The 13,292-nt window shown below is 51.6% G+C and overlaps 2 protein-coding genes across 5 annotated transcripts in view; one reads left to right on the top strand and one right to left on the bottom strand.

Moving 5' to 3' along the window:
• MPRIP (myosin phosphatase Rho interacting protein) overlaps positions 1–1,937 on the top strand; it is an 82,761-nt gene extending 80,824 nt beyond the window's left edge. For 2 of the 4 annotated variants that reach the window (XM_050906336.1, XM_050906335.1), the window contains one exon: positions 792–1,937. In XM_050906336.1, the coding sequence (XP_050762293.1) occupies positions 792–863 (72 nt within the window). In that variant the 3' untranslated portion in view covers positions 864–1,937. The remainder of the gene's footprint in view (positions 1–791) is intronic. The other 2 variants (XM_050906338.1, XM_050906337.1) reach the window with 2 other exon arrangements.
• A 7,440-nt stretch (positions 1,938–9,377) lies between these two features.
• On the bottom strand, positions 9,378–11,166 carry PLD6 (phospholipase D family member 6; the record flags this gene model as incomplete). Its single annotated transcript, XM_050906177.1, has 2 exons — positions 9,378–10,685; positions 10,788–11,166. Coding segments are annotated over 2 exons (621 nt in total), but the record flags the coding sequence as incomplete, so codon positions are not given.
• Positions 11,167–13,292: the final 2,126 nt, after the last annotated feature.

The following is a 13,292-nucleotide window of genomic DNA, read 5'->3' as shown; positions in this document are numbered from 1 at the left end:
CCTGGATCCCCCTGTGTAGGCGAGAGATTTCACAAATCCAAATGCCGAGAGCTAGCGGGGGCGGGCTTTTCTGTTGGCTAGCTGCGTGTCGTGCCTTGAAATCTGAATGCTGCATCTGAATTGGATCAGCCATCAGATCCTGCTAGACCTGAAGCAAGCATTTAGCGAGTCCTCTGTCTAACCCTGTGCAGTAGAGGCAGCTTTGGCTTGGGAGACCCCCCAGGGTGGGGTTAGAGAAAGGGTGGGATTGTCACTGGCAACAAAAACGCAGTTTCCAGGGCTCCTTGAGCAAAGCCCGCACATTGACCAGAGCCAGGACCGTCCCAGACGGACGCACGTTCAGTCGGTGCTGCAGTGGCGTGGGGAGGACCGGCATGCAGGTCCTGCCTAGCAGCGTGGTGCTTTAACGTAGCAGATCCGAGCTGACCTGCCCGGGGCTCCCACAGTAAAAGAGCTCCACTGAAATTGCCCCAGCCACCGCTGCACCGCAGGCTCCGGGGGTCATTTTCCGAGTCGAGCTAATCCCGCTTGCAGCATGGTGTGCCTCTCATTTGCTTCTGGTACGTCGCTTGGTTCATTTGCAATCTCACCCTCTCTCTAGGCGCCATTCACCAGTAACCGCCCTCCATAACCGTGTGTTTTCTCTTAGCATGTCCCACTAATCTCTCTGCCAAGGAAGCTCCCGCTGCCCACGTCTCCTTTGCCTGAGCATCACGCCTTTTCTGTGTGCCAGATGCCTGCCACCTCCCGCCCGCCCGTGTCCGACGCTGTCTGTCTTTTGTCTCTCCCAGAGTCTGAAGGAAGGCCTGACTGTGCAAGAACGCCTGAAGCTTTTTGAATCCAGGGACTTGAAGAAAGACTAGTTCTCCCCGCTCCGCTTGACCACGCGCACCTCCCAGCTTGAGGCAGCACAGCACCAGCACCGTTTGTCTCTCGTTCCTTACGACTGTCCTTGCTGTCGTTCGTCTTGATGCCCCCGACGGGACCCGGCGCCGCGGTGGCGGTGCCCCCTCGCCTCCCCAGCTCCTTTCCCTGCTTGTGAGACGCTCCAGAGACTCTGAGAGGGAGAGGAAGGGATCGGGGTGGGTTTTTTTCCCCCCTCTCTTCAGCGCTTTGTAGGAGAATCCTTCCTTTACTGTAAACCATTACACTAAGTGTCAGTATTAAGGCTCAGTAGCCTGTTAATAAGCTAGCTCTGTCGTACCAACCGTTTTGGTATGCAAGCAGGGCCTGGGTGGTATCGGCCATACCTAGCTCTTACTGCTGTCAAGAGACCCAGTGCTCAGAGCACACCAGGAGCCTAATCTAACCATTGATCTCAATTGCATTACTTGCACCTACGAGGGGGGAAAGCCTGGGGGAAGCTGTCGGGGAGCGCAAGTCCGTGCCGGCGTACGCAGCCTGGAGGTACAACACTGACATCTCGCTGGAGAAGGATGCAAGAAATGATTCTCCTGCCCCGTGACTGTGCCGTATCCTGAATGTAGGCGATACCAAAGCCTGGCGAGCTTTGGTGGCTGCCCAGGTGGTTAGGGATAGGGAGCTGCAGATACTCAAGTGCACCATCGAGTCCGCCCCATCGGTGTGTCTTTGCCTCCCGTCTCGCTGGTGGTCGGAGTCGGTGTTTTGGGGGCCGAGCTGTAAGATCACTTTCTTGCCTCTGTTAGATCAAGCCCAGCACTCTCTTTTTTTTGCTGTTACTCCCTTCCTCTCATTGAGTCCCGTGTATCCCAGGGTCTGTGCGCATGTGAAACTCCCTTTTCCTAGTCAAAGGAAAGTAGAGTAGAAAGTAGAGCCAATATTGACTGAAAATGCACAGTGCTCAATGCATATAATGCTCCTTTTTTATCAGCTTCTTGAATTCAACTCTTCTTGTCAGCAGGGCAGCTCCTATTTTAATTCTTTAATCTTTTCCTGAAATAAAAATCTCAAAACCAGTATGTGCTTCAGACCTTCTCAGTCCTAATAGCTTTTGCATTTAAAGCATACAATTTAGCACCGTGAGGCCGATAAACAAACTAAAAGTGAGTTGAGGGAGCTGGTAGCACTAGATGCAGCACACGGCCAGCCGAGCAGAGGCTGTTTTCCTAGAAGCAGCCTACGCTGCTTTGCAGCAAGGCTGCCCAGGCACAGTGGCTTCATCCCGGGCTAAATTTCAAGATGCCACGTGTAAAGACCCCAGGTCCTGCCTCATCGATCACCCTGGCCGGGAGCAGGGCTGAAGCAGCGCTCTGGCATGTTGGCTTCCCAGCCCTGTTTAGCTGCCGAACAACCCGTATCGCATCGGGCTGGGCTGTTAAAGATACGCCCTAGCCTTCACATGGAGCAAAGCTTCCTCTTGTCTTTCAGGCGCTTAACACGTGGTTGAAGCAGGCAGCTCTGTGTGCTGTCGTGGCTGATTTTGGGTCCGTTAGGCGGGCGGTACAGGCGCAGCCCTCAGAGCAAACTCTCGCTGCAGCTCTGGAGCGGTGAGCGCCGCGAGGCTGGTGACAGCCATCTCCAATCCTGCCAGGTTGGACCACAGCAGGTGCCGGAGAGTTCGCCTTCATCCTCCCGCTTGGAGCAGCAAGTCCCTGTTTCAGCCACCAGACCCTCAGCAGGAGATGGCATCGTCTCACCGCGGCGTGATCAGGCTCTCATCCAGCTTGTGTGGCCTTGCCATGGTCAAGTGCTCAGCTTGACACCTCCCGGGGCACTGGTGGCAGCGCATGGCAGCACTCCGGTCCTGCCCATAGGAACCCCACTTGTCCCCAGCCAAGACACCAGCACCGTGCAGCGGGCAGAGCACGTACGGAGATGCTCTCCCGCTGCGATGCTCTGTAATCTGTGCCTGGGTGTACATGGAAGTCCTGGAGATAGGAGCGGGGTAGGAAAGGTGCTCAACCACTTGGATACAAAGACTTTTCCCTCGTCAGCATGCCCTCTAAGATGTTTTGGTGTGCAGCCACTCGCCGTAATCTGAGCGTTGGAGGACCCGGGAGCTTTCCCAGCCATGACCCACCTGGACCGCCTCTCCGATCAGCCATCAGCCGCTCCCAGGAGTCTCGGTGCTGCTCCTTGCATTCTGTTTGCTTTCACCCATCAGTCAGCAGCCGCCTTAGTCCTCCTTCCATCCCACCGTGGAGGAATGTGGCCTGTGCGCCCAAAGCTGCTCGCTGTCAGCTTCTCGCCTGCGTGATGGGAGTCCAAACTGGGGAGCCTCAAAGTGGAAACAGGCACCTTAGCGCTGTCCTGGGGCTGTGGAAATAACTGCTTTCACCACGCTGAGCTAGCTAATGGCCATCTAAAGCATAGACTGTTGTTGATAAACCCATGTATGTTGGTAATGCTTAGCAGTGGCTTTTTATAGCCATGGCATGGGGTCCTGCTTCCCTTCCAGCTGAGGAGATCCAGATGCAGCTCTCCATGGTTGTAGCCCTTCCCAAATTCAGCCTTCTCCAGGTCAAGCACGCATGTGTTGTGCTTAGAAGTCCACTTCTGGAAGAAGAGGGACCTTTGTCACTAGTCGTGTGCGGGGTTTCTCTCTCTCTCCCTGCCGGCATCTTGCACTTGACAGAAGTGAGAGGTCTGGGTCTCTGGTATAACCTCGCAGTTGGGTGACGAGTGCGTGTTCAGGTCCCCGTGCTCACAGCAGCTGGGAACGTGACACTTCAGTGGCATCTACGAGCAGTTAAAGGCAGTCTTTAAGTTAAAGCAGGGACACCAACGCCTGCCAAGCGGAGCAGATTGCGGGACCAGCAGAGATGTCAGTGCTGTGGCCCAGGTTCATCTAAATTCGGGCTGTTACTTGGGTGGGAAGGTGACTCCATCCGCTGTGTTTTGTATATTGTATACGCCTTTCTGACTGTATCAGGAGATGGCCGCCTGGCCCAGGTGCCTGACTTGGTCCCATCCAAAGTCGTCTGTCCAGCTCTCAGCAGGGATAACCTTTACACTTCATCCCTGGCTGCTCCAGGTCCGTGGTAAGCTCTGCTCTCTGGCAGCTGTGATCTCCTGGCAGAGGCCCTGGGACGCAGCATTAGGACGGCATGTAGGCTTTGTCATTGTCATTGCTCTTCCCTTACAAGACGTCACTGGCTCCAGGAGGACGCCCTTCTCCTCCTCTTCTCTCAAGACATATGGTGGGACTTTGTCCTTTTTAGCCAGCCGAGCAGAACACGTGCTGGTCTCCTTCTCGCCATGTGGACCCTGACCTCTCTTACGTCCCCTAGCAAATCCTACTTTTTCTTCACATACTTCATTTGCTCAGGAGCACTTAAGCGTGAGGACTAGAAGTTATGTACCTTGCTATTTGCATTGGCACGTCGGTGGGTGTGGAGGACACAGGATGGACCCTTTCTGATACAGCATCATGCCACTGAGCATCTTGAGGCTTCCCACGGAGGGATGTTTTCCCCTGTACGCTTGCTCATACCAAGAAATCCTCTCTTGCAGCTTAGTGTCCTGCCTGGGACTAGGTTTTGAGCCTAGCGAGAAAGAGCACTTGATTTCTTTGCCAGTGCTCCTGCTTCGAGCCTTATTTCTTAACGTAGAGAAGAGCTGGGTAAGCGGAGGGCACACGCGGAGCGATCAGGTGGGGCTCATCCCCAGCTTTTGACTCAGCATGTGTAAATACATTCATATGATTTTTTTTTTTTAAAAAGGGGTGAGGATGGGCAGAAAGGCGCTGCAGCGTGTTGGCAAAGGCGGCAGCACTGCGGCGGTGGGTAGCGCAGGAAGGCAGCAGAAGGTGCGATAAAAATGCAGCGGCACAGGGAGCTGTGCAAAGCACGCGGGTACTGGAGGCAGGGAGGGTCCAGAGATGCGCTTTCTGCTTGTGCTCTGGCCCTAAATTGCCCTGTGAAGAGAGGCTGGGGGGGAAGTATTCTTATTTATACACATATAAAAATAGACTGAGGTTTAGTGGGGGGGAAAAGTCACCCAGGAACACTTGTACAGCTCTTGCTCCTTTCCTGTAGATGTGCCCATACACTAAGCAAGGGATCATATATAACTTCTGGGCCACTTGTGTCAATTCTTCACCCGAGGCAACGCACACGGTGTTTTGCATCTCCCCGGTGAGGCACTGCCAGGGGATCCAGCACCAGCAGGAATGAAGCTGGATTTTCTTCTCCTCTCTTTCCTCTAGTTCGTTTTTGTACAGAAAGTGTCAGTCCTGGCATCACCCCCCTCCCCCTTTTCTGGGCTCCCTGAAACGGCCGTGAAATGATTTGAATTGAGGTTCGCTAGGACTCCTGTATGAACAGGATCAGACCCGGGGGATCAGCGGCTCAGAGGTTTTTTGTTGGGGAACTTGTATTTAATGCACATTGGCCAGCTTCTCTGGACTTTCAAATAGCTGAGAAAAGGAAAACAGGCAGGTTTGCTGGGAAAAAACCCTGGCACTGACTGCAGGTACAGCTGAAATAAAATGCGTTAGATGGCAGGAGGACAGCCGCAGGGAACACAGCGACACCTAACAAGCCAAATCAATTAATCTTATTGCTGCACTTCGTGGGTTTAAAACATTTATCGCTAAGCAAAGGGGTCTTTGATGAACGTGGTGGTGGTGGTGGTCTCATATGCTGTAGCTTGTAGGAGCAGCCATCTTCCTCTGGGGAGTTAGGCTCCTTTGAAAGTTAAAACAGAGAGCCTGGGTCTGCTGTACAGAAGGTGCATCAGGGGCCCCTTGGCATCGTCAGGATCAACCTCACCCTTTGGGGCAGCGCTTCATCAGGTGGGAACACTGTATACGATGTCTTACGGCGGTAGCTGTGAGTTCTGGTGGTCACAAAGAAGAGGAGGAGGAGGAAGAGGAGGAGAAGGAGGAGGGAAGATGTTGTGGTATGCAGACAGCTGTTCTGAACCCCTGCTGCAGGCTGTGCTCCAGGCTTCGGGCTCTGCTCCGCTTGTATCTAAGCATCTCTCCAAAGCAAGAGGCAATACACTACCTGCCTTTACTCTAAAGAAAGAGAGAGAACCTGCAGCACCCTTAAACAGATGAAAACTGAAATATTTCTGCAGAGAGCAGTGCTTTAAAGTAAGGGGGGGGGAAGCCAATGGTCCTTAGTTACCCTATTGCTTCTTCCTGCTCCAGGTTTCATCCATCTTTCAAGATAAATCAGTGGCTATGTAGACTAGAAGAGTGTGTGGAGAGGGGGGGGAAAGCATGGGGAGAAGAGGGCGAGCTCCCCGCCTGCACTAGAGGCTCTCAAAGTCCGTCTGCATCGTCCCGCTGCCCAGCGCGATAGCTCGGCACGGCCCCGGCCGTGGGCTTCGTCTTTCGGCGTGGTCCGGGCGCCCGCTGCGCGCCGCGGGGCGAGGCCTCGTCCGTACCCTGCTTCAGATGCTCTCCGGGACACCGCATCTATCTGATAGTACTGAAATGCGAGGTCTAGGAAAAGTCAAGTGCAACGAAGGTGCAGACACAGACGCCTTCTAATTGGCCTCAAGTAATTTTTTTTCCCCTGCATCAGATTTTCCTACCATTTGCACCATCCCCTCCACCCGAAACAGACTGGATCCTTCTTTAAATGTAACCTTTTCTTTGCCCACATATAAAAAAAGAAGCAAATTATGTTCATTTGCTTCAAAACTAGAATTGTGCGCTGACTTGCAAACCAGAAAAGTCTCTTTTTTTTTCTTTTTTCTGTAACAGAGGTGGACTGGACTGCATTAATAGCGCTGCCCCCCAGCATTGCAAAACGTGTCACTTTTGTACCAACTCTGTACTTGATTGCACTTCCACTAGACCTTTGCATTTTTTTCATGGTTTGGATACAGTACTTAAGTTTGTTGTGAACGCTTAAGCACATGCACGCTCGGTGTAGCTTGCCTTTCCTCTGTAATTTTTTCCATTTTTTTAGAAAAAAAAGCTTTGTTATTCTTCTCTTTTAAAAAAGTAATTTAAAACCTGTATAGTATTCAAAGCACGCAATGTAAATATTTATTACTCAGAAATTAGTGGAGGGTTCTCTTTTGTGACTAAGTTGTGGTTTTCATTTTTAAATCTTGTTCTAACACAGACGTCCCACGCGCGGGTTGGGAGAGGAGCGCCGAGTGTAACGTGTCCAACCCACCCCATCTGCCCTGATAAACTGTTTTGTTTGGTTTTGATGACTGTTATAAAATCTTTTCAAACCTTCTCTGCTGACCTATACCTTTAGTTTTGAAGATACTTGTCCAAAGATTGCGTACAGTCTGTTTGAGAACTGTAACCTTACTGCACTATAAACTTGGGGTTGGTTTTTTGTTCCATTCAGAGAACTCCGTAATTTGATAGTGGCATTAACACCGTGCACGTGCAAACTGTTACCTGTCGTTGGATAGAGCAGCGGCAACTACTCGGTGAGAGAGCACCCACAGCTCTCCGCGCACAGTAGCTCAGGGCTGTCGCGGTGAGCCCCGGGGTTGGGGAGGCACCGGTGTAATGCTGTAACTCGCTTGTGCAGCGCATTCAACGTGCTCTCAGACTTTACAAGGGAACGACAGACCCCGCCGTACAGACAAGCATCCTACAGCAGCATGGACGTGCACTGTAACTTACAGTATGTAACTTTAAACATAACTTTCAGTACAGCGTAGTTACTACTGAGTTGAGCTTACGCGATCCTGTAGCACAAACCATTTCTTACAAGAGGACGCAAACGTACCGCTGCAGGAGCAGGGAGCACCAGGCTGGAAACAACGCGGGCGTCAGCCCCAGCGGTTCGCCCTGCCTCAGTTTGAGACTACTAAAAAGAAACCGAGGGTGTGGGATTTACTAGCAGAAACCTGATGAGCCAGACCAGTTGGTACCAACTGAACTAAGCCAGCTGGCCATGAACTCGTAAATAATGAGTGCGGTTAGTTACAATTATTTTCTTCATGCTTTCTTCACACACTGCCTGTGTGCAAGATTGACAAGAACACTCACTCTTTGTTCTAAACTAGAGACGGCAAAGTATGTTGTAAAACACTAAAGACTATGGTAAGTAGAAAGCAGATAGGAATGCAGAGTCTTTGACCCGTGTCCACCCTCCTGGGACCTGGAGTTCTGGATGATTTGAGATTTTAAAGAATCCTTTATTTGAAAGGATGACGTTTTGGGGAGAGAGAGGAGGAAGCTCTGCAAGTCTGTGGGTGGTATCTGAAGTGGCACCGGCCGTTCGGGTGCTAATGGTCAGTCTTCCCCCACCGTCCTAACGAGAAGAGAAGGTTTCCCTTAGGTCTGTCTGAGCACACCTTCAACCGATGACTGACCCGTAACCGAAGGGGACTCGTTCTGGATAAAACCACGCACGCACCACGCTCTACCACGTGTACTCTGGAAAACGACCCAAAGGAATTGTGAGTAGGGAGGATGTAAGAGTAACGTCCCGGTTTCTGCGACGATGCGATGCGGCGGCCAGCCCTCCGCCTCCGACCTGTGATGTGGCCAAGTGGCAAAGCGGCAGCGGAGCAGGGACGGCAGCGGCAGGGCAGCGCCGGGATGCTGCAGCCTCACAGCTACTGGAAGTCCCTGCGGCTCAAAGCCAGGAACGATGACAGCGGGGCGGTGGGGAGGAGGAGGAAGCACGGTTGTCCTCGAGCCCTGTCCTGTAGGGCGGAACGGCCTCTTTTAAGGGGCATTTTCCACACAGATTAGTCTGGGAAGTAACGTCTTACACGTGGTATTTTCCCTCTGCAAAGGGGAACGGGTGTTGGAGGCTCCTGTTTCTCAGTAGGTGCGAGTTCCTCTCTCCTTCCCTTCTCCCTTCCACTCCAGTTTATTTCAGCGCTATTTTAAGAGCCACTGTTCCCAATCAACTGCTCACTGTAATAGAAACATCACTTTTTCTCACAGTATTTATTCCTTACAAAACCTTGTGTGACCTGCTAGGTTCCCGTGGATGTAGCTGATCATTTTTATTTTGTAAATATAATTACCTAACTTTACATTAACTATATGGTAATAAACTATTTTTGCACCACCCTTTGCATGCTGTGTAGTGAGGTGTTTCTTTCGAAAAGGACACTACTACAGAAAGAACGGGGCAGAGGCCAGAGCCTGAAAACGAGTGAGCTGTTTGCTTTTATAGTCACACTTCACAAAGAAAATGCAACAGGTAGCATTTTAATAGCAATAACATGTTTAAGGTAGCGTAAATCTAATGCTGCTGAACGGGATTTAATAAAGAAAGACCTTCCTCAGCTGCTTCCATAGTTGCTACACCACAGGTAACAGCAACGCTTTTCCCCCAGACCCATGCCAACTTTCTCAAACAGAACAGAACAAATCTGCAAGCTGTTGATGTTACTCCATGTATCCTAAATAACACCGAAGGATCCACAGGAATTTTTAATGATTTGGATCTTTGGAACAACCAACCCACAAGGACTGCCTGGAGTGCAAAAACCAGAAGATGATGTTGAGCTTTTCTGTGAAAATGGTTTATTTAATCGTGCCAGTCACAGCACTACTGTATCAAGCAACATTGGTAACAAACTGTTAAGACCTTTTTTCATTTTGAGATATTTTGAGGCACTTTTATATTCAGTATGAAGCAATTCTCACACAGATGCTAGAGTTTTGAAATTCCTAAGTTTACACCCATCTTTGTTCCACCCTGAACTGTAGGGACAGAGATCTTACCTCCCTCCCTCTTACTACTCACTTGCTGTCCCCCAGCCTGCTGCTGCCAGCACAGGCAGTCGAAGTCACCGAACCAGACCAGGACACGGTGTCCCGCCACCTACGTAGGCTGGGGCTGCCTTCCGCCGCTCCACGCTGAAGTCGGTGACCGAACTCCAGCCGTGTTTGCTCTCAAGACCAGCTGATCCCAAAGAACAGTTTCTTTCTTCTTTCCAGACTTCCCTAGACTTGCTTGCTCGAAGAGGAGCTGTCACTTGTATCTGTTCTCATGCTTCTACACTGGAGCTGTGCGAATCTTAAACCAAAGAAAACGTGTACACAATCAAAACGTACTTCTAATTTTTGCCTTCGTGTTTCCCACAAATTTCTTTTTACAAACTTTCAACAATTAATGCCAACAAGCAATGCAACTAATGTGCTTCATCTCTCTGTACAAACTCTAGCTTTGCTGTAGCCCTCTTAACTCTTCCTTTACTGATGCAGAGGTGCCACTGGGCTGCAACTCCATTCCGCAGTATCCCAAGTTGGAAAATGTCCATTTCACCGTTGCAACACCGACCCGGCACCGTATGAACATACCTCGTCTGCGCCAGGGCACGGCAACGAGCCTGCCCGTAGTTTTCAGCTCTATGAATGCAGTCCTATCATCACAGCTATCCTCACTAAACAACTCGCCAAACAGTTGGCACAGCAAGGGACCTGTGGCACTTCAGGGTAGAGAGCACTTCGCTTCGTTGGAGGAGCTTACCTAAATTACACCCAGATGGGTAATACAATGATGTTTATACATAATAATTAAGTTCATGAATGCTATCTGTGAAGTACTCCACCAGGCCTGTGAGGCAGCTCAATCATTTATTGTCTTTGGAAAAAAATCTGTAGTTGATGGGATTGTACTCTTCCCAAATCCTTTCAAACTCATCCAGAAAAGGCTTCACATACTCGGCGTCTTCCATGACCAGCACGTTCTCCCGGTTGTTCTGGATAGCCTGCGTGGTCCAGTTGAGGGAGCCTGTGATGAGCATCCTCCTGTCCACGATAGCGAACTTGTGGTGCATGTAACCGTTCTCCTGGTCATGGCGCACCTGGATCCCTACAAAGACACAACCACCTCTTCAGCGGTAAGTGAAGCTGTCACCCAGGCCACAGCCACCCCGAGCGCCCGGCCGTGCCCTGCCCCGCAGAGGCCCCTCACCGGCGTGCCGGAGGAGGCCGATCTGGGAGCCCTGGAGCCCCATGTACTGAGCGTCGGTGACGACGCGGACGCGGACACCGCGGCGGTGGAGGAGCTGGACGGCTCGGCCCAGCTGCGGGCTGGAGAAGGCGAAGAGGCAGATCTCGAGGGAGCGGCGGGCGGAGAGGAGGCGCCGCAGGAGGCGGCTGAGGGAGCAGTCACCGCGCGGCAGCGGGCAGGGACAGGCCCGGGCCGCCGCGCCGGGCCCCGCCACCTCGGCCAGCAGCGCTTCGGTGCAGCTGGGCCGCGACGGGAAGAAGAGCACCTCGCGCACGGGCCGCCGCCGCCGCCGCCACCGCCAGGCCGCCAGCCCCAGGGCCAGCGCCGCCGCCGCCGCCGCCACCAGGCCCGCCCGCCGCTCCGCGCCCGCCGCCCACATGTCCCCGCCGCCTCTCCCGCGCCGCCGGCGCATGCGCGGTCGCTCCGAGCGCGGCTACGACGGCGGGAAGTTTCCTCAGGGAGCTTCCCGCCGCATGGGCGGTGGGTGTCGAGCGGCCCCGGGGCGCAGCCGCCTCCCCGAGCCCCCAGCCGCCCGCCTTCTCGGCCCACGGGGGCTTGGGCTGCTTCGGGGGTGAGGGAAAGACGGATCGCGGGCACTCCTGGATGCACTGAAGAGCTGCTCCAGGTCCTCCTCACCTGACTAACCCTTCCCCAACCACCAGCCGGCTACGCTGCGTACACTCAACAGATCCTTTAAGCGGGATCCTGCCTGGCTGAGGGGACACGGGTGGCAGAATTAGTGCAAAAAGGCTTTGGCTGTAACTGCAGCCCAACCAGAGAGCCAGCGCCGGCGGTGGGTCTCTGTCTGGCAGCCTGCAGCTGTGGCACGCACCGCTCCCACCTCCCTCCCAGGTGTACGCTGCTCGGCCACGCAGAAAAGGAAATCACGCCAGAATAAAGAAACATCCTGCTTTAATCAGTTTGTCTTTAAGGCGTATCATTTAGAGGGAAGGAAGGGTAGTGAAAGATGGCTGCAGACATGCTTTTTTGTTAATTAAGTTGTGCTAAGAGGAGCGTGCACATTCCAGCTATCGCTGATGGCAAAAGGAGCACCCGCGGCCTAATCTGCAAGCTGCGGGAACTTGCCCAATTAGTTTGGTAATCCTGCGTATAGATCTGTTCTGGCAGGCAAACACATCTGTTTTTATGCTATGCAGGAGCCCTGGGTTCACAGACTTCAGCAACTCTCCCCCTTCTTTCCTGCGGGCATTTTGTAAGTGTCAAATTAGTGGTTTCCTTGCCCTGGCTCAAAAATGACACGTGAGCCAGAGGCTGGCTGCCCGTGACACAGCCCTGTTTCAGATCAGGATGGAGACCGATCGACTTTGGGTACAACTCACCGCTTACACAAGCGCAGGGAAGAAGAGGACGAAGCCTCAAGCTTGACCTTGCGATCACCGTTTTGGAAGAAACCACCCCTCTGTTCAGAAACACGGGCTTTGCTAACGGGTGCTTATGCACCAACTGCGGGTTAGACAGAGACTAGGTTTTAATGCTGGATTGCTTGGGAGAGCTATTCTTAAAAAACCAGAAACAGTTCAGCAGTCAAGAAGGTCTAAATGCCAAATAATGTCTTACCTGTTGTGTTACGCAGCTCTGAATTGGACCAGAATAGCTTTCAAGTAGAACAGAGAGTACTAGATCACATAAAAGGTAGCCACAAGAGCGAGCACTGACCTGGCACTGGAAATTCTGATTTACTAGTCCACGCTTTTCGAATTACTTCTGTCGCTTTTATCCCACTGTCAGTGGGCTTTGTTTTTCCCTCATGACTAGCACCTAGCACATAGGAAGCAAGACGCATGTATTATTCAAAGCTTCCTTTCCTGTGGATAGAGCTTGAGCACCTCTTTTCTTTCCTGTTTCCTTATTGACAATTGGGAAATGCAAGCCTTTTTGCAAACCCCGACATTAAGTAAGTTTTTCAAGTAACAGGCCAATGCCTTTTTCCAAGCATCTGTTTGCTGTTTGAATATCCTGCGGTTGTTTATGTCCAGTCAAGCATTTTCAACTTACATATCTGAGCATCTCTTGCTCCATATGTACAAGAAACTAATACATACAAAGTTAAGAGGAAAAATACCTGTTAAATTCTGTAAATTAGCTCTAGGCTAAGATGCAGGAATTATCTTGTGGATCAACTACTGCTTCCCCCACCCCAACAGACACACGCATTGAAAATCAACACAAAACTAGGCTTTGTCCATTTTACAAAAATAGCTCTTAAGAAGATTTAATGCCTGTCGCCATTTTACAGATGTTCCAGACAAAAATCAACCTGCATATTTTATATATAAGAACAGAACTCGTGACAAGTTGGAACATCTCCTCTGAGCTTGAGTCTTGTTTGAATGAGTGTAGAAGGTCACCTGGTAAAACCTGCCTCTAGCTTGTTAAAAATGCCTACGGTAACGTCAAGTTTTCCCAAAAATGATCCAGGAAAAAAAAAAAAAAAAAAAAAGACCA

This window comes from Gymnogyps californianus, chromosome 15, assembly GCF_018139145.2.
Source record: "Gymnogyps californianus isolate 813 chromosome 15, ASM1813914v2, whole genome shotgun sequence".
Lineage (NCBI taxonomy): Eukaryota > Metazoa > Chordata > Aves > Accipitriformes > Cathartidae > Gymnogyps > Gymnogyps californianus.
The sequence above is the reverse complement of the archived record's forward strand: the minus strand, read 5'-3'. Positions and strand labels throughout refer to the sequence as shown.